This window comes from Peromyscus leucopus, chromosome 6 (assembly GCF_004664715.2).
Source record: "Peromyscus leucopus breed LL Stock chromosome 6, UCI_PerLeu_2.1, whole genome shotgun sequence".
NCBI lineage: Eukaryota > Metazoa > Chordata > Mammalia > Rodentia > Cricetidae > Peromyscus > Peromyscus leucopus.
The window spans coordinates 69,945,149-69,967,635 of record NC_051068.1 but is presented as its reverse complement, the minus strand read 5'-3'; the positions used below and the strand labels follow the sequence as shown (position 1 = coordinate 69,967,635).

The 22,487-nt window shown below is 42.4% G+C and overlaps 1 protein-coding gene across 3 annotated transcripts in view; it reads right to left on the bottom strand.

Annotated features, from left to right (window-relative positions):
* Positions 1 to 16,229, bottom strand: part of Hormad1 (HORMA domain containing 1) — a 29,698-nt gene extending 13,469 nt beyond the window's left edge. For all 3 annotated transcript variants that reach the window (XM_037206897.1, XM_028856265.2, XM_037206898.1), the window contains exons 1-9: positions 16,123 to 16,229; positions 14,477 to 14,530; positions 12,728 to 12,872; positions 11,485 to 11,548; positions 10,007 to 10,043; positions 6,959 to 6,979; positions 6,463 to 6,489; positions 1,382 to 1,449; positions 370 to 521 (exon numbers count right to left, since the gene is read on the bottom strand). In XM_037206897.1, the coding sequence (XP_037062792.1) occupies positions 370 to 521; positions 1,382 to 1,449; positions 6,463 to 6,489; positions 6,959 to 6,979; positions 10,007 to 10,043; positions 11,485 to 11,548; positions 12,728 to 12,872; positions 14,477 to 14,512 (550 nt within the window). In that variant the 5' untranslated portion in view covers positions 14,513 to 14,530; positions 16,123 to 16,229. The remainder of the gene's footprint in view (positions 1 to 369; positions 522 to 1,381; positions 1,450 to 6,462; positions 6,490 to 6,958; positions 6,980 to 10,006; positions 10,044 to 11,484; positions 11,549 to 12,727; positions 12,873 to 14,476; positions 14,531 to 16,122) is intronic.
* Positions 16,230 to 22,487: the final 6,258 nt, after the last annotated feature.

Here is a 22,487-nt window from a genome sequence, read left to right as displayed (position 1 = left end):
AATTTTGTTTTTCAATGTTTATTTTATTTTTATTCATTTTGTATGTGTGACTGCCTGTCTGTCTTTGTCCACAGGTGCCTGAGAAGGCCAGAAGAGGGCACTGGATTGCCCTGGACATGGAGTTACAGGCAATTCTGTCGCCTACCACAATTGGTGCTGGGAATCATACCCTAGTCCTCTGAAAGAGCAGCAAGTGCTCTTAACCTCTGAATTGTCTCCCCAGCCACCAATGTTTCTTTTTCAAATACTTATATTAAATGCAAATTTTCTAATTTCAAAGACTCTGTAACAATTTAGGTGCCAAAACATTATAAGTAGAAACCAGTTTTTGAAATATAAAACTAAATCAAGATATACTGCAAGTAGTACCTTCATCATAGTAGAAAAGTTTCATGGTCAAACAAACATCATTAGGCAAAGGTCCTAGATTTTGCATTAGGACATAAATCTTCCGAATGAGGAGAATACTTGCTTTCTTGGTGTCAGCAGATGTTGTACTAGATTTATTGTTTTGATTTTTGCTAGAAAAGAATCAGAAATAAATTTCTTTCATAAGACTTATGACTTCTAATATTATCTCACATTTTAACAATTTGAGATTATTCTTTTAAAACATTGTTACTAGATTGAAAGTTACCACAAAAATATTTTCATGTCACTATTATAAAAATTTAGTATCATTATTAACATCATTATTATAAGCTAAATACACATTTTATACATGGTGTTTAAAGGAAATGAACGATGGATTTTAATTACATTTCTAACCACTCAAATTCATTTTTTTGTAATTAAAATAGTACATAATTAACACATGATCTTGTGGCATTCTAAGTTTTGTTCCATTTTGAGAGCTTGTCTGGGGGTTCTAGCAGAAAAATCACAGCTACTCATAAACCCTGAATGAAGAACAATCCTCCACTATCAGGGAAGGTTGTCCTCTTTGACTGAGTGTGTGTGTGTGTGTGTGTGTGTGTGTGTGTGTGTGTGTGTGTGTGTGTGTGGCATTGGGAAGGAATCACCCGACAGGTGATAAAGGAAGGGAGCACCAAGCTAGGCACCCAGAACAGTCAAATTAATCCTGGGGATCCGAGGCTAGCCTTGGTCTACAGAGCGAGATCCAAGAAAGGCGCAAAGCTACACAGAGAAACCCTGTCTTGAAACACCAAAAAAAAAAAAAAAAAAAAAAAAAAAAAATCCTGGGGATCAACAATGGTTGACAGTCATATCGACCTCACATCCTACTACTCTATTTTGTAAAGCCAACTGGGAGTTTTGCTAACTGGGAGTTTGAGAAGTTTCAAAAATAGTCTTGGCGTCTAGCTAAATAGCATTAATAAGTGATAATTGATAATGCAAAAATAAAACTATAAAACAATACCTTATAAAGTCCATGATTGGTCCATTTTTGGTGTACTTGAACTTAAACTGGTAACATTCTGAGATTGTCTTAAATAGAAAACATTGCAGTTATGTAACTGATGCATAGTTCTGACTGCCCTGGTTTTCATATGACTTCAAACATTCAGTCAGTAGTTTTCTCTAATGTGTTAACCCCTACTGGTCCACTGGAGTTTTCAAATTCTCATAGTTAATGCTGATGGTATGGGATTTGGTACTTTAGTTTTGGAGAGAGAGAGAGTCTCTGACTCACTACTATGCCTGTTATAGATACTAAATGGTAGGAATGCTTTAGCAGGGAGGTTGGAGAGGAACCACACCTCAGCAGAGTTGGTAAGGGCTGTGGTGTGAATTGCCTGCAAAGTTTATGTATTGGAAATACATGTCCCCAGTGCAACAATTTGAAGAACGGGATTTTTTTTTTTTTGAAGCAAAAAATGATGACTGTTTTAATTGAAGTCAAAATTCTTGACACTGATTTTGCACAGTATCTAAAATGCTGCTTCTATCAGAAAAAGCAGTTGAAGCCAATTTGATCAACTAGTGCTAAACAAAAGCAAAAAGACTGCACTGGGTAGACATCCATCAAATCTATAGCATTTCTGTTATTAACCTAAATGAGCCCACTAGACAGGGCAATCAAATACAAAAGTTGCTGCTTTGAGTTGACACAGTTAGATTATAACTGACTATCCAGAGGAAAGGAACATGATCTTAAAGAAATAATTAGGCTAAGGCAGTGGTTTTCAACCTTCCTAATGCTGGACTCTTTTGATACAGTTCTTCATGTTGTGGTGATCCCCTAACCATAAAATCATTTTCATTGCTACTTTATAACTGTAATTTTTCTACTTTTATGAATGGTCTTAGGCAACCCCTATGAAAAGGTCATTTGACTCCAAAGGGGTCTTGACCCACAGGTTGAGAACCACTGGATTAAAATGATCCTGTCCTCATGAGTTAATTAAATAAATTAACTCGGTTATCACAGAAGTGGGTCAAATGTTGTGCAAGTGTGTTCCTTATAAAAAGATGTCTGCGTTTTTCTCTTCTCTGTGTGTGTGTGTGTGTATGTATGTGTGTGTATGTATGTATGTATGTATGTGAGAGACAGACAGACAAAGAAGGTCATTACTAAATTTTGTTTGGACTAAATTTTGTTCCCAGCCTCTACAACTAAAAGAAATAAATTCTAAACCTTAGATCCCAGCCTCCAGAATCATAAATGGAATAAACTTTTATTCTTTATAAATTACCAAATCTCTATAAAAGAAAAGGAACTAAGACAGATACTAAGTATAGGATTTATTTTGTTATTATTATTATATTATTACTATTATTTTGGTTTTTCAAGACAGGGTTTCTCTGTGTAAGAGCCCTGGCTGTCCTGGAACTCACTCTGTAGACCAGGCTGGCCTCGAACTCACACAGATCAGTCTGCCTTTGCTTCCCTAGTGCTGGTATTAAAGGCGTGAGCCACCAGCACCCTGCTTATTATAATTTACATTATTATTATTTTTGTCATGAATCCAGGTTTGCCTTGAACTCACTATGTAACCAAGGATTGACTTTCAACTCTCTTGGCTCTACCTCCTAAGTGCCATGATAACAGCCATGCACCACCACAACCAGTAAAAACAGATTTAAAAAAAAAACTTTTTTAAAAGACAGGTTCTCACTATATAACCCTGACTAGCCTGGAAGTAGTTATGTAGACCAGGCTAGCTTTGAACTCAGAGATCTGCCTGCCTCTGCCTCCTGAGTGCGGGGATCAAAGATATTAGGCCTGTGCCACCACACCCAGGTTTTTTTTTTTTTTTTTTTTTTTTTTTTTTTTTTTTTTTTTTGAGCTCCTTGTAGCTGCTGACTCACAGAGATCGCTGCTCTGTGAGTGTGGGATTGCGCCCAGGTTTTTTTTTTTTTAACCCTGGCTATACTATAACCACATGCAAACCATTTAAGCTTTCTATTTCCCCACCTAAGAAAGGAGTCTTATTAATAATTCCATGTTATTATCAAATAGCTATTTTATAGAGCCCTTAATGAAGTTGATAGCACACAATAACTATTTAATAAGTACCACTCAGGTGCACAGGAAGGCTGTTTACTTGTTAATGGAAAAAGGCATAACTATAAAAATATGGGCCAGGCGGTGGTGGCACACACCTTTAGTCCCAGCACTCGGGAGGCAGAGCCAGGTGGATCTCTGTGAGTTAGAGGCCAGCCTGGTCTCCAAAGTGAGTTCTAGGAAAGGCACAAAACTACACAGAGAAACCCTGTCTCAAAAAAGCTAATAATAATAATAATAATAATAATAATAATAATAATGTAATAATGGTAATAAAGCTGGGCATGGTGGCACACACCTTTAATCCCAGCACTTGGTAGACAGAGGCAGGCAGATCTCTGTGGGTTTGAGGGCAGCCTAGTCTACATGGTAAGTTCTAGGATAGCCAGGGAAAGACCCAGTCTGAAGAAAAAAAAAACAATCAAACAAACCCAGTAATGAATATTTTCTGAACAATTAACTTAATTATAGCCTTTCCCTTAAACAATCTGCTTTGTAATTATGGACATATATAGCATTACTTGTTGTCATGCATTTCAAAGAAAAGACACAGTCAGCCCTCCTTAAGCTCAGAATATTTAGCTTAAAAAAATCTGCTGTGGGGCTAGAGAGAAAGTTCAGTGGTTTGGAGTACTGGCTACTCTTCTAGAGAATGTGGGTTCAATTCCCAGCTGACCACTGTAATTGTAGGCTCCAGGAGTTCTAACACCTTCACACAGACACACATGCAGGCAAAAACACCAAATGCACATAAAATAAAAAATAAAATAAATAATTTTTAAAAATCCACTGTGTTTAATTAGGGCCAGTTGTATGCACATGGTTACTATGTTAATGAGTCATGAGCAATTTACCAGTGGTTATTCCATTGAAGAAAATGACTTTCCTTCCCCAAGCAACCATTAACTACCAATAGTGCCTTAGCTAAGGGTGGAGATGGTTTGCTTTCAATGCATGTCAGTATACTCTCTGGAATAGAGATAAGCTCTCTTTAAAAAAATAATTTCATATTTATTTATTTATTTATTTTGGTTTTTCGAGACAGGGTTTCTCTGCATAGCTTTGCGCCTTTCCTGGGACTCACTTGGTAGCTCAGGCTGGCCTCGAACTCACAGAGATCTGCCTGGCTCTGCCTCCCGAGTGCTGGGATCAAAGGCGTGCGCCACCACCGCCCGGCAATAATTTCATATTTATAACAGAGTTTTGAATATTTCAGCCTGGCCTCAATCTCTTTATGCAGTGGATAAACCTGAACTTCTGATCCTCCTGACTGAAATTCCCAACTTCACCATATCTAGTTTTGTTTTGTTTTTTTTAACTTAGGGCTTTGATAAGTTGGATAAGCTTTTTACCAACTGAGCCACATCCTTATCTCTGATCAGTTCAAATATGCTTCCAGGACTAAGTGAAAGGTTACATTTTAATGGTTAAAACCACCACATGGTGAGCTGTTTTTCTAGTTCAATTTTGGTTTTGTTGTTGTTGTTTGGTTTTTGAGACAGGGTTTCTCTGTGTAGTTTTGGTGCCTGTCCTAGATCTCTTTCTGTAGACCAGGCTGGCCTTGAATTCACAGAGATCTGCCTGGCTCTGCCTCTCAGTGCTGGGATTAAAGGCATGAGCCACTGCTGCCTGGCCAAACTGGTTTTGTTTTCTCTGCCACACAAACTTAGGTAAGAAACCTTGAATCCAGAGAAGTGGCTCAGCTGGTAAAAGAACTTGGTATACAATTATGAGCAACAGATTCCTAATTCCCAGAACCCATGTAAAAACTGCTGAGTGTGGTTGCATGAACTGGCAATCCTAACACTGTGAGGAAGCAGGAGAAGAGGTTCACCAGGGCTTGCTGGCCAACAGCCTAGCTCCTGGTTCAGAGAAAGAACCTATCTCAAAGGAATAAGGAGAATGATAAAGCAGAACACCCAACATGTACACACAACCTGTGTGTATACGCACCACAGATATACAAAACACACATTCCTAATCTGTAAAGTGGTGATGATAATTCTAATTAGGTTATGGTGAATAAATGAGGGATAATGCCCATAAAGACCCAAAGCCAAGCCTATTATAGAATAAGCACACAAGATCTTCTGAAGGCTAGGGGTGTGGTGTGTAGAGAGCTTGCCTACCATGTTCTAGGCCCTAGGTTCAACCCAAGTAAAACAATAAAATAAAATGAATACAAATAAACCTCCCAAAACTGAATGTGGTCACCTATGCCTGCAACCCCAGGAGGTGGAGGCACTAGTATCACTGTGAGTTCATGGGCAGCGTGGGCTTCATACCGGGTTTCAGGCAAGCCTATGCTAAGGAAGAGGTCTCTGTCTTTATAATAAAGATGGGGAAGGTACTGAACTTGTAGTTCATTGGTAGAGGGCTTGCGTATCATACAGGAAACGTGGCTTGGTAGCACAAGTCTCTAAATCCCAGCACTCAGGAGGTATGAGGATCAGAAGTTCAAGATAACCTCAGCTATGCAGCAAGTTTGAGGCCTTCTTAGGTTACATAGGGAGACCTTGTCTCAACCACTAAAAAATACTGTATGGAGTCAGAAACCAAGTAACATAGGTTATTTCAAATAGTTTATTAGACTCATGGGCTAAAATCAGTTACAAAATCTCCTGTACTGAGTATATTAATCTCTTAAAATATAACAATACAAACGATGCCTCACTGCAGAAGTTTGACAAAGTTCAAATATGAAAAAAATATAGAAGTATATTGATTAAAATACAAAAGCATGCCAGGAAGTTGTGGTGCACACCTTTAAGCCCAGCACTTGGGAGGCAGAGGCAGGTGGATCTCAGTGAGTTTGAGGTCAGCCTGGTATACAGAGTGAATTCCAGGACTGCCAGAGCTACACAAAGAAACTCTCTCAAAAACAAAGAAAAACAAACAAACAAAAACCCAAGAAGCATTAACTTTTAAAAGAATTTGTGTTTTAGATATTAGAAGCATTACATTTCTAACACTTCTAACTCAAGCACACTTACCCGAGGATCTTCTGGATTGGTGTATACCTATGTAAAAATGCATTACAATTAAGTAAAGTGAAGCTAAGTATTCAGAAAGAATAAAATTGGACATTAAAGTATTGAGTTGATCAATGATACAAAACAAAAAACAAAAAAAACAAAATGACCCTCCCAATAAGAAGTTTACTTCTTTTTCTCTAGGGCTGAAAAGATGGCTCAGTGGTTAGGAGTGCTGACTGTTGTAGAGTTCCCAGGTTCAGTTCCCAGCACCCACATGACAGCTCACAACTGACTCTAACTCCAGTTCCAGGGGATCTGACACCCTCACACAGACATACATGCAGGCAAAACATCAATGCACATAAAAATAAATCTTAAAAAAGTTAACTTCTTTTTCCCCACTGGATACATCAGCAGATTGAATAAAGTGACATAAATCATCTTACAATTTCAGTGTCACTTAATTAAGGGAAAAATTTGACAGTGTTAAGATATACAATTTAAAAGTACTTACAGCTAGAATGATCATCCTTAGCTGAAATACAAGAGAACAAATCTTAATTGTATTCTGTAAAATGCATTTTTATGATTGATCATAAAAATTCTTTGTACTCATTCAGGGGCTTGGGGCATAGGTTAGCAGTAGTGCACCCATTTAGCACATGCAAGACTTGGAACCATCCCCAAGGAAGAATTTTGTTCTATCTCAACATTTCGTTGTGTGTGTGTGTGTGTGTGTGTGTGTGTGTGTGTGTGTGTGTGTGTGTCGCTTTTTGATGGCTGTCCTGGAACTTGCTATATAGACCACGCTGGCCTTGAACTTGGAGATCCACCTGCTTTTGCCCCTTGAGTGCTGGAAATAAAAAAGACCTGTACCAGCACACCCAGCACTCAACATGTATTTCTAAAAGCAAGTAATCATTGTGGAAGATACAATTCATATCATGTCTATTCTCCCAAATTATTTCTTTTCACATGGCTTTTTTTTTTTTTGGTTTTTCGAGACAGGGTTTCTCTGTGTAGCTTTGCGCTTTCCTGAACTCACTTGTAGCCAGCTGCTCGACTCACAGAATCCGCCTGGCTCTGCTTCCCGAGTGCTGGGATTAAAGGCGTGCGCCACCACCGCCCGGCCTTCACTTGGCTTTCTAATGGCTAAAATTCATGTCAGCATTTTATTTCACTGTCTTAATCAAATAGAATTAGTTACAAGGTATGGTGGCACACACTTTAATCCCAGCACTCAAGAGGCAGAGGAAGGCAGAATACTATGAGTCTGAGGCTAGCCTGGTCTCTATAGTGAGCTCCAGGCTGTCAGAGCTACAAAGTAAGACCCTCACTCAAAAAAGAAATAAAGTTATTCCAATTCCCTATAGCTTTCCTAAAAATTATAATGGCATTTAACACTATTGGAAAGAATTTGCTTCTTTTTGTTGTTTTTTGAGGCAGGGTCTCTTATGTGTAGCCTTGGCTGTCCTGGAACTTACTCTGTAGACCAAACTGGTCTTGAACTCACAGAGATCTGCATGCCCCTGCCTCTCGAATGCTGGGATGAAAGGCCTATGCCACCACTACCCAGTAATATTTCTTAATTAGAATCTAAAAATAAGTTTCCTTGTGCTGAGGCTGTAGATCAGTGGCAGAGTACTTATCTAACATGTACAAGGCCCTGAATTCATTTCTACGCACGGCAAAAATAAATGTTCCCACGCAGTCCAAGTTAAGTTGTCACAAATTCTGAAATGGTTAAATTTATATTTGCTTCAGGTTTTGAGTCAGGGTCTCACTCTGTGCCATAGCTAGCCTGAACTCATTATATAGCCCAGGCTGGATTTGAACTCATGGTGTATGTGAAAATAGTAAAATTTATGGGATTGTTTTCAAGACAGGATTTCTCTGTGTAGCCCTGGCTGTCCTGGAAATCACTCTCTACATCAAGCTGGCCTCAAACAGAGATCTGCCTACCTCTGCCTCCTTGGTGCTGGGATTAAAGGTGTGCATCACCATGACCCCGAAATAGTGAAATTTTAATTAAGATTTTACAATAGACTACAAGCCCTTTACATAGTATCATTTTAAGCAATATAAACAGAGAAGTCCAGTTCTAGCAGAATTCTGATGGTGAATTTTTATTCCTAGTCCTTAACTTTTCCATTAAGACAGTAAATATGGAACACCATATACATTCTGGCACATAGGAGCATTGGTAAGTGAGCAATGGTTAACAAAACAGTAAAAGAAGTAAATACTGCTGTGTCCTATACTAGCATTAACTACATGGTAGAAAACAGCCTTGAACTACTGATCCTCTTGTCTCTGTCCCTCAAGTTCTAGGTTTGTAGGCATGTGCCATCATGGCGAGCAGTAAGTAACAATAATTATTATTATCAAGTGAGAGAGGGTCTCACAGTGTATCCCTGACTTGAACTCACAGACATCTGTCTATTTCTGCCTCCAGAGTACTAGAATTAACAGTGTGCAAACACATTTCTTTTTCTTTTTGCTTTTTTCTGTCTCAAAAAAAAAAACCAGAACAAATTATTAAAATACTAGTATAAGCATGGTTGCAGAATACATGTAAAACTAGTGTAATATTTTAAAGCATTTAAATTCATTTTTGTAAATTAATATGTGCTATTAATGCTAAGAAGTGAGTGCTAATTTGTTAAACCTAGCTTGGCAAAACTTATTTAGTAATAACTGCATTAGTTTAAATGAATTGAAGACTAGATTTTAAAATATTCAAATGCACCAGACATTGTGACCTATGTCTTTAACACTAGCAGTGGGGAGGCAAAGGTAGGTTGATCTCTTGTGAGTTCAAGGCCAGTCTGGTCTACATAGCAAATTCCAGGCCAGCCAGAACTGTATAGTGAGATATTGTCTCAAAAATAAAAAAATTCAAATGTGGGACTGGAAAGATGGTTCAGTAGTCAAGAGCAGTTAAGAGTGCTTGCTGGCGGGGCACGATGGCGCACACCTGTAGTCTCATCTACTCCAGGAGGCTGAGACAGAAGGTTCACTTGAGTCTAGGAGTTCTGGCCTGTTGTGAGCTATGCACTAAGCCTGGCATCAATAGGGTGACCTCCTGGGAGCAGGGGACCACCAGGTTGCCTAAGGAGGAGTGACACGGCCCAGGTTGGAAACAGCAGGTCAAAACTCCCGTGCTGATCAGTAGTGGGGTCGCGCCTGTGCACTCCAGCCTGGGCAATATAGCGAGGCCCCGTCTCTTAAAAACAACAACAAAAAACAGTACTTGCTGTTCTCGAGACCAGAGTTTGGTTCCTAGGAGCCATAATGGATGGCTCACAGCCACCTGTATCTCCATGAGATCTAACACCCTTTTCTGACCTCCATGGGCACCATCAGACAGACAGGAACACACACGTGCACATGCATATAAATAAATAAAAGTAATTATTTAAATTATTCCAATGCTCAGTTTTTTTTGTTTGTTTTTTAGTAATTGAGACTGATCTATATCAAGTTAGTTTAAATTACTCTTACTACATGATAACTCCTGTTGTAGCTATAGGGAAGGGAAGAATAGATGGCAAAGACTTACATATTTCTTCTGTAAAGCATCATAGCATCCGAGCATCCTAAAAAAAAGTCAAAGGTTCACTTTTATATTTAATGCATTTTCAGAAAATAGTCCTTTTCATAAATCTCTGTATTTACCCTTACGAAATAAAACTAATAATTAAAGCATCTTTTCTTACTAACTAGCTTAAAACTGAACAAAATTAAAACATAATGAAACAGGGGCTGGAGAGATGACCCAGTGGTTAACAGTGCTTACTGCTCTTGTAGAAGACCTGGGTTTTGATCCCAGCACCCACAAGGCACTTAACAACTGCTTGTAACTACAGTTGCAAGGTCTTATATTCTCTTTTGCTTTTCTTGGGCTTCTGAACTCACATGGTGCACATACATGTATTCAGGCACATACATGTTTTTTTTTTTTTTAATCTTCAAAAAAGAAAAACTAGCGGGGGTGGCGGCATTGGTGGTGGCGCACGCCTTTAATCCCAGCACTTGGGAGGCAGAGGCAGGTGAATCTCTGAGTTCAAGGTCAGCCTGGTCTACAGCATGAGTTCCAGGACAGCCAGGGTTACACAGAGAGACCCTATCTCAAGAAAACAAAACAAAAAGCAAAAAGAAAGGAAGGAAAGAAGGAAGGAAGGAAGGAAGGAAGGAAGGAAGGAAGGAAGGAAGGAAGGAAGACCATAAATATGGAGATGGGAAGACAGAAGGATAACTATAAAATATCAAATAGCTATTTGTAGAGTTAGAATAGGAAAATGAATCCTATTACATGGAGCATGAAATAAAAAAATACATAAATCCAAAGAACTAAAAGCATGGTACCCAGGGCTAAAGAGTTAGTTACTAAAATCTGGTTATACATTGAAAAGTATTCAATGCACAAAAAGTATGATTAAAAAAGTAATAACGCTGGGCGGTGGTGGCGTACACCTTTGATCCCAGCACTTGGGAGGCAGAGCCAGGCGGATCTCTGTGAGTTCAAGGCCAGCCTGGGCTACAGAGTGAGTTCCAGGAAAGGCTCAAAGCTACACAGAGAAACCCTGTCTTGAAAAACAAAAAAAAAACAACCAAAAAAAGTAATACGGGGGTGGGTGGGGAGCCGGCGGGGAGGGAGGCCAAGTTTAATAGCGCATGCCTTTAATCCCAGCGCACTTGGGAGGCAGAGGCAGGTGGATCTCTATAACTTCGAGGCCAGCCTGGTCTACAGAGCTAGTTCCAGGATAGACAGGGCAACACAGAGAAACCCTGTCTCAAAAAACAAAACAAACAAGCTGGGCGTTGGTGGCGCACGCCTTTAATCCCAGCCTCGGGGCAGAGCAGGTGGATCTCTGTGAGTTCGAGGCAGCCTGGCTACAAGTGAGCTCCAGGAAAGGCGCAAAGCTACACAGAGAAACCCTGTCTCGAAAAAACAAAACAAAACAAACAAACAAACAAACAAAAACAACGAAAAAGGAAAAGTAATAATTTTCTGCCTTTAAGCATTCTTTTACTTACCACTTCACTAACTGTGAAGAACCTGGACAATTTTTATCTTCTTTCAGAATTTTGACACAAAGATCTAAATGAAAAAATGAAATAAATATAGAAGTACTTATAAACAGTTGGTTTAATGAATTACTTGTATTTATTTGTGCTACATGCACATGTGTGTGGGTACACATGTATCAAAACACATATGTGTGGCAGTCAGAGACTTTGGGGAGCTGGTTCTCTCCTTCTACCATGTGGGTTATGGGGATCCAAATCAGATCATCAGGTTAGGTGGCAAGTGCCTTTAACAGCTAAGCCATTTTGTCAGTCTCAACAGTAAATTTTAAAGTATATTTACTTTCTTTAGCTATAAATGATAGGTATATTATTTTTTGAGACAGGGTCTCACTATGTATAGCCCAGGTTGGTCTTGAATGCAAGAGTTCCCCTGCCTTAGCCTGTCCAGTATTAGGATTACCCAAGTGTGTGACACCCACCTGGCTCATTATATACATAACATTAGTGGCAGCTTTGAAATAAATGGTACTCATGCCAGGTGGTGGTGGCACACGCCTTTAATCCCAGCACTCAGGAGGCAGAGGCAGGTGGATCTCTGTGGGTTCGAGGCCAGCCTGGGCTACAGAGTGAGTTCCAGGAAAGGCACAAAGCTACACAGGGAAACCCTGTCTCAAAAAAAAAAAAAAAAAAAAAAAAAAAAAAAAAAAAGAATTGGTACTCATTATAAAATGCCATCATAATGATTAAGAATTTAAGTTGATGGGTAAAACTTCTCCTATTTCTGTGCTTTAGTTGGTAAGTAGTTCATAAGTGCTTGCCTCACATTAGCAAATCCTAGGCTGAATCCTGAGCACACGTAAACTGGGTACAGTGCCTACAGCCGCAGCACTCAGAGGAGGCAGAGGAAGTAGGACCTGGAGTCTGAGGCTGGTCTCAGCTATGTAAGCAGTGCAAGCCCAGCCTGGACTACCCAGGTAAGACTCTGTCTGGAAAGGGGAGAGTGGCGGGATGAATAGCTCAGTACTAAGAGCACTGTCTGCTGGTTCAGAGGACCCGATCTAGGTTAGATTCCTAGCACCAAAGTAGCAGTTCATGGTCACTCTAGTTCCAGGGCATCTGTTGACCTTTCTGGTCTCCAAGAGCACCAGGTACACACATGGTACATATACATACATGTAGTCAAAACAACCACATAAAACAAAAATCACTCTAAGTAAAAACAAAGAAAGTCTTAAATATTATAAATTACCATCCAGGTATCTTGTCCCATAAGCACGTTCTGGAAATATTCCTCTCAAATAGGTGATGCAGGATACTGAAACTGCTAGGAGCCTCTTCACAAACATCAAAGACTGATGCTCAGTCGAGATCTTATTGGGAAATACCAATGCACTCTGAAATTCAAGGGAAATTAAAGCATCTTAATTGACATTTGTTGAAAACAAAGTCCGGCTAAGCTTAAAAGCAGCTCTAACAGAGCATGGTCACTACAGCTTATGTAACAGCAGGTGTATCTATTTTACATCCGGAGGTATAACTCAGTGCTGGCCCACAGCTACAATACTCAGGATACAAGTGAAGAGGTATTATTTGAGACTTGATTCAACTTTTCAAGCAAAGGGTCCAAAGGATGGTATGATAAACTCTGTAAAGAAATGCACTCTAGGGGTTGGGGAGATGGCTCAGCAGTCAAGAGCATTGGCTGCTCTTCCAGAGGACCCTGGTTTGATTCCCTGCATCCACATGGTGGACAGCATCCACTGTCTAACATTAGTTCCAGGGGATCTGCTAGCACTGTACCCACATAGTGCACAGACATATATTAAGACAAACCACTGTACATTATAAATAAGTAGAAAAGAAATGCACTTTGAGCCAGATGTGGTAGCATATCCATTTTCAATCCTAGTTAAGAGGCAGAGATAGGTGGATCTCTGTGAGCAGAGTCTGGGTCTACATAGAGAGTTCCAGGACAGCCAGGGCTACACAGTGAGATGTTGTTGAAAATGATAATAATAGCAGAGGCTGGAGAGATGGCTCAGAGGTTAAGAGCACTAGCTAGCTGCTCCTCCAGAGGTCCTTGAGTTCAATTCCCAGCAACCACATAGTGGCTCACAACCATCTGTAATGAGATCTGGTGCCCTATTCTGGCACACAGGCATACATGCAGGCAGAACACTGTATACATACTAAATCTTTAAATATAATAGTATCAACAATAATAGTAATAACAAAGAGAAATGCACTTTCTTAGATAGGATTTCCTCTAATTATTGGCACAGTTCTAAGTATTCACTCTTCATGAACAGCAGCTAAACTCATTAAGAAAAAAAAATTTCCTAAAACAAAACACAAGCACTGGGTTCATACACAGATGGTTGAGTGGAAGCAAGCAGAACTCAACCTTACTTGTACTTTACAACTGTCACATTCAGCTGGTGAGAGCTCCACGGAAAAAGGAGATTCCACTGAATGAACAGTTTATGGTAACATACCAAATGTCCAAAAGAATTCTACATTCCTTTTTTTCCTTAAAGTACAAGGTGTCCTGATATCATTAAAGCTGCAAATATTTGATTCTTTTAAACAGTAAAATATTTATGGCTTCAAGAAACAAGAAACTCAGGGCTGACTGCTCTTCCAGAGGACCTGGGTTCAAGTCCTAGCACCCACATGGCAGCTCACAGCTGTCTGGAACTCCAAGATCTGATACCCTCACACAGTCTGTATATATGCAGCAAAACACCAAAAAAAAAAAAAATCCAAAAAACCCAGCTAAGGTGGGCCCTGGTGGCGCACGCCTTTAATACCAGCACGCAGGAGGCAGAGGCAGGTAGATCTCTGTGAATTCGAGGCCATGCTGGTCTACAGAGCTAATCCTAGAACAGCCAGGACTACTCAAAAAGCCAAAAAAAGAAAAAAATAATAAAAAATAAAAATAAAAAGAAAGAAAGAAACCCAGGTAAATTAATACAGATTAAGTCATAAGAAATCATACCATGGAAGCTGTCCTCCGCAACTGCATAGTGGCCATCTTCCAATAAAATGTTGTCTTCAACCATGTAACACAACACAAATACAAATTTTAATTTCAGATTTAATTTTTTATCTCTAAAACTCTATTACATGAGGTTTTTATCTTAATAAATTTCAGAATTTTACTTAAAATAGAACCTTTAAAAATGACAATGTATAGCCCCAGTACTATAGTGTACTCCTAGAATAATACTTGGTAGGCTGGGGCAAGAAGATCAGGAGTTCAAGTTTAGCCTTGGCTAGTTAGCAAGTTGCAGACCAGACAAGGCTACCTGAGACCCTGTTTTTTTTTTTTTTTTTTTTTTTGTTTTGTTTTGTTTTGTTTGGGGGGGGAAGATTCTGCCTGATAATTTAAAATATATTTATATCAAAAATATTCAAATCAGGTGACTCCTTTATCAGGGCTCAGGATACACTGTCCACTCTGGAACTATAAAACGGTAAAGCAGGGGGACACAGGACAGCTCAGTTGGTACAGGAGCTTGCTGCCGCTGTAGGACCAACACGGTGGAAGAGAAAATAGATCCCCACAAGTCCTCTGACGTCTACACGCGCCATAACACGATGTGTATGCTACCACCTCCCATAAAATGTGACTTAGATGTTTTTTTTTGTTGTTGTTTTTTTCGAGACGGGTTTCTCTGTGTAGCTTTGCGCCTTTTCCTGGAACTCACTCCTGCCTCTGCCTCCCGAGTGCTGGGATTAAAGGCGTGTGCCACCAACGCCCGGCTGTGACTTAGATGTTTTTAAGGCAACAGAAATAGATAAATAGAAAATTTTTTCTTCAGAAACAGATTTTTAAAAATTCTTGAGACAGCCGGGCGGTGGTGGCGCACGCCTTTAATCCCAGCACTCGGGAGGCAGAGGCAGGCAGAGCTCTGTGAGTTCGAGGCCAGCCTGGTCTACAGAGCGAGAGGCAGGACAGGCACCAAAACTACACAGAGAAACCCTGTCTCGAAAAACCAAAAACAACCAAAAAAATCTTGAGATAGACCTTCATGTTGCCCAGGCTGACTCCAACCCTAGGTAGCCAAGAATGATATTTAACTTTTTTTTCCTTTTGAGATAGGGTCTTCCTATTTAGCTCTGGCTGTCCCGGAACTCTCTATGTAGCCCAGGCTGGCCCCGAACTCACAGAGATCCGCCTGCCTCTGCCTCCCGAGTGCTGGGATTAAAGGCATGCGTCGCCACACCCGGGCTTGACCCTGAACTTCTGACCCTGCCACCTCAGCCTCCCCAGAGCCACCACGCCTCATTTCTTCTAGGATTGTCCGTCTCACCGCGCAGCCCGGGCTAGCCTGTACCTCACTAGGTAGACCACGGCGGCCTAAAACCTGCCCGCCCGCCCGCCCGTTAAATTCTCAGGGCTGTCCCGGTAAACCGATTCCACTGGGGCTGCCCTGGCGTCCCGCTTCCTCCGTTAACCCGAGCCAACCAGCCGCCACCGCCGCCGCCGCCGTCCATCGCGCCCGGAAACCGTTGGCGCCATGGCGCCGGCCCCCGTCGCCCCTCAGGCACCGCCGGGACCCGAGCCCACAAACTCTCAGCAGCCCTGCGGCTGGGCGGGCGGGGGCCCACGGGACGGAGACCGGCGACCGCCAGGCTTACCAGACCCAAACCCAGAGCAAGCGCGTGTCACGCGACGCCGGAGGGGCGCAGGCCACGGCCACGGGGAAAGAGGAGGCGCGACGGGCGGCCCTCGGCACGCGCTTCAGCCGACGCGCCCCGCGCATGCGCGCCAACTGCCGCCCGGCACGTGCCGCGCCCTTTGACCTCAGGCGGGATCCCCCCCCCCGTTCCCGCCCAAAGCTGCGCAAGGCCTGCCGGGAGCCCTGCTCGTGGCGCGGCGGCCCCGGCGCGCGGATCCCCGCCGCCTGAGTTCTCGCTGCGGTTCGATCGGTTAGATCGGGGGACAGACCAGGCCTTCCCGCCGTGCCGCGCCCCTAGAGACTCGGTTTCCTCCTGGGTTGGGTGGTTTTCGGGCTTCGGATTTTGTTATCGGACCTTCCGTGAGCCGGATAGTGTTCCCCCGCCGCCCGGTCGACGGCGCCTTTGAGGAAATGGATTTCTGCTAATAAGTTGTTTTTAATTTTTTTTTTGGTTTTTCGAGACAGAGTTTCTCTGTGTAGCTTTGCGCCTTTCCTGGAACTCGCTTTGGAGTTGTTTTTAATTTTTTTTTTTTTAAAGATTTATTTATTATTATGTATACAGCATGTATGACCAGAAGAGGGCGCCAGATCTCATTACAGGTGGTTGTGAGCCACCATGTGGTTGCTGGGAATTGAACTCAGGACCTCTGGAAGAGCAGCCAGTGCTCTTAACCTCTGAGCCATCTCTCCAGCCCCTTGTTTTTAATTTTTAGTGTTGTGTGCGCGTGCGTGCGTGCGTGCGTGTGCGTGTGCGTGTGTGTGTGTGTGTGTGTGTGTGTGCGTGCGCGTGCGCGCCCTGCGGCGGTCATTCCGACGCCAGAGGACCACATGTGGGCATGCTCACACCGCAGCACGACGCGTGCTGACCAGGCTAACTTGAAGTCAGCCCTCCCCTTCCACCATGTGGGTCCCAAGAGCCTACCTCAGCCGTCAGGCTTGGCCGCAGGCGCTTATACCTGCTGAGCCCTCTCCCCCACTCCAGTACTTTTATTTTTGAGACTTACTCTCCCTATGTAGCCGAGGTTAGTCTTGAATGGCCGTCCTCCCTGCTTTTACCACTCCCCCACGCTAGATGTCCAGGCATCTGCCGCCATCTGACTTGAGATATTTCTACTAATCCAACTGGGCACAGGGGGTAGCTTTGAAAGCAATTTATGTCTCGTCTGGAAAGAAAATTAAGTTCTATTTTTGGAGCGGTCGGCTTTTCAGTACTGGCATTCAAATTTGTGGGTGCTTGCCAAAGTGCCGGTTCTTTCTCGGGCCGCCCAGAGCCCCGCCAGCACTGCTTCACGCAACTGTTTTCAAAACATGGTTCCCAGGCTGTCGAAATGGCTCAGCGCGTAAAGGCATGTTCTACCAAGCGTGATGAACTGGTATCTCTTCCTGGAACCCACAAAGTGGGAGAAGGGAACTGATTCTGTGAATTGTTCCCTGCTCTCCACATGTGCACCTTAGCACGTGTGCCCACACAGGCAAATTAATAAACACCAGGAAGACAACACTGTGGAGAAGGTTAATGGAGCCCGATACGTCTGTGGGTGGGACGCGGGATATGGCGACTCTGGTTCTCACAGTTGGTGGAACAGCATGTGGCATGTATCAGTCCCCGTTTGATTCTGCAAGGACGCGGACAGGCTTCAGTCATCACAGTCCTGGCTTTGTTCGGGTTTATTTATTTCCGTGGACCAGCGATCTCTGTCACTGAGCATTTCTTTGGGGATCAGCACTTGCTGACTGGCGTTAACTGCCATCTATAAACAGACTTCAGAGTTTGCATCTGTAATTTTGTGTGTGTAAGTGTCTGCATCTATGTATGTGCACCAGGTGTGTGACTGGTGGTCTTGGAAGTCAGAAGAGAGCATTGGATCCCCTGGACCGGGGTGACAGATGATTGTGTGTGAGTCACCACGAACCCCAGTCCCCTGTGAGAGCAGCAAGTGCTCTTAACCAGTGAACCATCTCTCTCTCTCTCCATAGAGCAGTTTTTTTCACTGATAATAATTATTTAATACAAAATATTGATAAAGTACGTGTAGCAAGATATTTGTCACAGTATTGTTTGTGGTTTTCTTTTCTGTTATTAGCTTGATACAGTATAAATTCTTATCCTAATAGTGAAATGTTTGATTGCCCAGTAATTGAGTAAAACCGAAACTTACTATGAGCCACAGTCATCCTAGGGTCCCCCCTGCTCTATAGCCTCCCTGGTTCTGTGGGTTGCGGTCTGATTGTTCTTTGCTTTACATCTAGAATCCACTTATGAGTGAGTACATACCATGTTTGTTCTTCTGGGTTTGGGTTACCTCACTCAGGATATTTTCTTTTTTCTTTTTCTTTTTTTCTTTTTTCCGAGACACGGTTTCTCTGTGCAGCTTTGCACCTTTTCTGGGACTCGCTTTGTAGACCAGGCTGGCCTCGAACTCACAGAGATCTGCCTGCCTCTGCCTCCCGAGTGCTGGGATTAAAGGAGTGAGCCACCACCGCCTGGCAAGGATGATATTTTCTAGTTCCATCCATTTGCCTGCAAATTTCATAATATCATTGTTTTTCTCTGCTGAGTAGTACTCCATTGTATATATGTACCACATTTTCTTAATCCATTCTTCAGTTGACGGGCATCTAGGTTGTTTCCAAGTTCTGGCTATTACGAATAGTGCTGCTATGAACATAGCTGAACATGTATCTTTGTGATATGATTGAGCATTCCTTGGGTATATGCCCAAGAGTGGTACGGCTGGGTCTTGAGGTAGATCGATTCCCAATTTTCTGAAAAACCGCCATACTGATTTCCACAGTGGTTGTACAAGTTTACATTCCCACCAACAGTGGAGGAGTGTTCCCTTTGCTCTGCATCCTCTCCAACATAGACTGTCATTAGTGTTTTTGATCTTAGCCATTCTGACAGGTGTAAGGTGGTATCTCAGAGTTGTTTTGATTTGCATTTCTCTGATGATTAAGGATGTTGAGCATTTCTTTCAGCCATTTGAGATTCTTCTTTTGAGAATTCTCTGTTTAGCTCTTTAGCCCATTTTTAAATTGGATTGTTCAGTATTTTGATGTCTAGTTTCTTGAGTTCTTTCTATATTCTGGATATCAGTCCTCTGTCAGATGTGGGGTTGGTGAAGGTCTTTTGCCATTCTGTTGGCTGTCTTTTTGTCTTATTGACTGTGTCTTTTGCCCTACAAAAGCTTCTCAGTTTCAAGAGGTTCCATTTATTAATTGTTGTGTTCAGGGTCTGTGCTGCTGGTGTTAGATTTAGGAGGTGATCTCCTGTGCCAATGTGCTCAAGAGTACTTCCTACTTTCTCTTCTATTAAGTTTAGTGTAACTGGATTTATGTTGAGGTCTTTGATCCATTTGGACTTGAGTTTTGTGCATGGTGACAGATATGGATCTATTTGTAATCTTTTACATATTGACATCTAGTTATGCCAGTACCTCAATAGAGCAGTTTTAACCATGGGAAAAACATTAGGATGAAGGATAGGTGGAGATTGTGGGGTAGTGGAAGCTTCTTCCCTTAATGTGTACTGTCTCATGGACTTTGATATATTTTCAACAAGAGGAAATGTATGTCACAGATAGGAAAAGGTCTGCCCAAAGTTATTCAGTGTCAGAGGCATGTAGATCCTTGTGCTCACAGATAAGCACTAAGGAAAATAGAAATGTTAAACACACAGGGCTGTCTTTTCAAAGGAGCAGTGTGTACCTGTTTTCCACCCAGAAGGCTGGGGACAGATGTGGTGACCTTCCCACTATTTGTGTGGCTAGGCCACACTAACTCCCCCAGACACTTGAGCTTGTCTCAGTTAATCTATAGGGTTATCCTCCCCAGACACTTACCATGAGCTTGTCTCAGCTAATCTATAGGGTTATCCTCCCCAGACACTTACCATGAGCTTCTCTCAGTTAATCTATAGGGTTATCCTCCTACAGATGCTTATCATGAGTTTGTTATCTTGATCCCTTTTCCTTAGTCTATCTTTATGGAAGATGTCACTTGTACTTTAGAAAGAGTTTTGATGTTGTCATATCTTAAGCTTTATTGTGTACACGGGATTAAGTATCACCAGAAAACGTTGTTCCAAATCGTGCTGTACTTAAATATGCCTAAAATAAACTACCTGGTGTCAGACTCTCGAAGTTTGAACCAGCACCAGCTGTTGAGTCCTGTTGGACTGAACTGTCTTCTTTCCTCTCTCGGACGACACTCTGCTGGCCTGGGTGGTCTCAGAGACCCTCACAGTTCAGTATGAAGAATAATGAGAACTAGGATCTTGTTTTCAGGATCAAAAATGTTGAAAATCTTACCTAATGTTTGCCATGTTTTTTTTTCTCACATTTAAAAATTTCCAAGATTTCAAATTCACTGCCCGAGTATTACATCGCTTGTGGGGCGTTTACCCACCACCCCCACAGCTTCCCAGAGTTTTCTTGAGTGCGAGCAGCAGGAAATATTAGATAGAAGGATTTGTAGCAGAGAATCTTGTGGAGATAAACAGATAGAAAATAAAGGATAGCCTCGAGAGGGCCTGGAACCTATTCCAACAGGCCCCGACTGTCTCTGGCCCAGGGTTTTTATAGAGACGCCAAGGGGTGGAGCAAAAGACCTCCTCCCCCAGCACAGCCAAGTGCAGACCATCTCAGACACCTGCACTCAGGCCCGTGGTCCTGATCATCCTCTATTCGGACCTGCTGGGTAAAGCCACGAGGAACCCGAGAACGGGCTCCCACAATCGCTTCTCTAAGAACCCTGTGAGAGAGACAGATATCACCCCTTTCTTCCTTCTCTCTCTTCCTCCTCTCCTCACCCCCATCTCTTCATCCTCCACCTCTCTCTTTTTCTGGTGTTAAGCATTGTTGGCTTTTTGTTTTGTTTTTTAAGAGATGAGAAAATAGACTTAGGCAAAAATTGGTTTTCCAATATCAGAAGAAATATCAGTGTGGGCAGAAAGGGGCCACCAAAACATGGCATATTCAATTTCCAGTATGGCCTGGCATATTGAGGCAACTGACTAGCAAGTCATCCTCCGACCTCCACAGTTTATAGAGCACTGGGAATGGACTTCAGGGCTGGTGAGTGTGGAGGGCACAGTTGACAGAAAGCACCAGGGAAACCAGGATTGTTAAACAGGCAGGCTGCCTTCCTCAAAGGAAGAAAATGACACCTGTTCACCTGGAAGGCTGGAGTGGATGCTGTCTACTCACCTGGTGATCTTTTGCTATCCTATGGAGCCAGCCTTCACCTGAATCCCCCAAAATCCTGAGCATTGTCTCTCTGTCAGTAGAACCCATCCTCATGAAAGAGGTCCCATGTTCTCTGCAGTCAGTAGACCCCACCTTTATGCTTGTTACAAATCCTTCCTCCCTAGGCCCATGCCTGAGGGCATAGCTCACTGGCAGAGAAATTACTTGGCATATGGGAGACTCTGTTTGATCACCAGCGCCACAGAAATAAGTAACTAATTCTTCAAAGGTGTTCAAAAACAGCTTGCCTTAAAAAAAAAAGAATTATGAGTGTTTTGCCTGCATATATGTATGTGAATCTGTGTGTGTGTGGTGCTCACTGGGACTAGAAGAAGGCAGACCACCCTGGAACTGGATGATGGATAGCTGAGAGCCTCCATGTGGTTTCTGGGAAATGAACCCATGTTCCTGTACAAAGAGGTGCAAAGTGCTCTCAACCACTGAGCCATCTCCCCTCCCTCCCCCCAAAACCAGCTTGGCTTTTCATCGTTTATGTGTGCTGCTGCCGCTGCTGCTGCTGCTGCTGCTGCTGCTGCTGCTTCTCCTTTTTCTTTTTTTTTTTTGGTTTTTCGAGACAGGGTTTCTCTGTGTAGCTTTGCGCCTTTCCTGGAACTTACTCTGTAGCCCAGGCTGGCCTCAAACTCACAGAGTTCCGCCTGCCTCTGCCTCCCGAGTGCTGGGATCAAAGGCGTGCGCCACCACCGCCTGGCTTTATGTGCTTCAATTTTAAGACATTTATTGAATAATTTTATGAATCAAAATACAACTTATTCTTCTGGACAATTTATAACCTAACATCATTTTGTAGGTTTTTTTTGTTGTTTTCAAGACAGGATTTCTCTGTGTAGCTCTGGAACTCATTCTTTAGACCAGACTGGCCTCAAACTCAGAGATCCACCTGCTCTGCCTCCCAAGTGCTGGGAGTAAAGGCGTGGGCCACTATACCTAGCATTTTTTTTTAGTTTTTATAAGATTTTCTTCATCACAATGGCTATAGCTCATCACTAACATAGTCATGCTCATGAGAGGGTATAAAGGTGATCTAAGAACATTTTGAAAATATGGTATGGAACAAAAA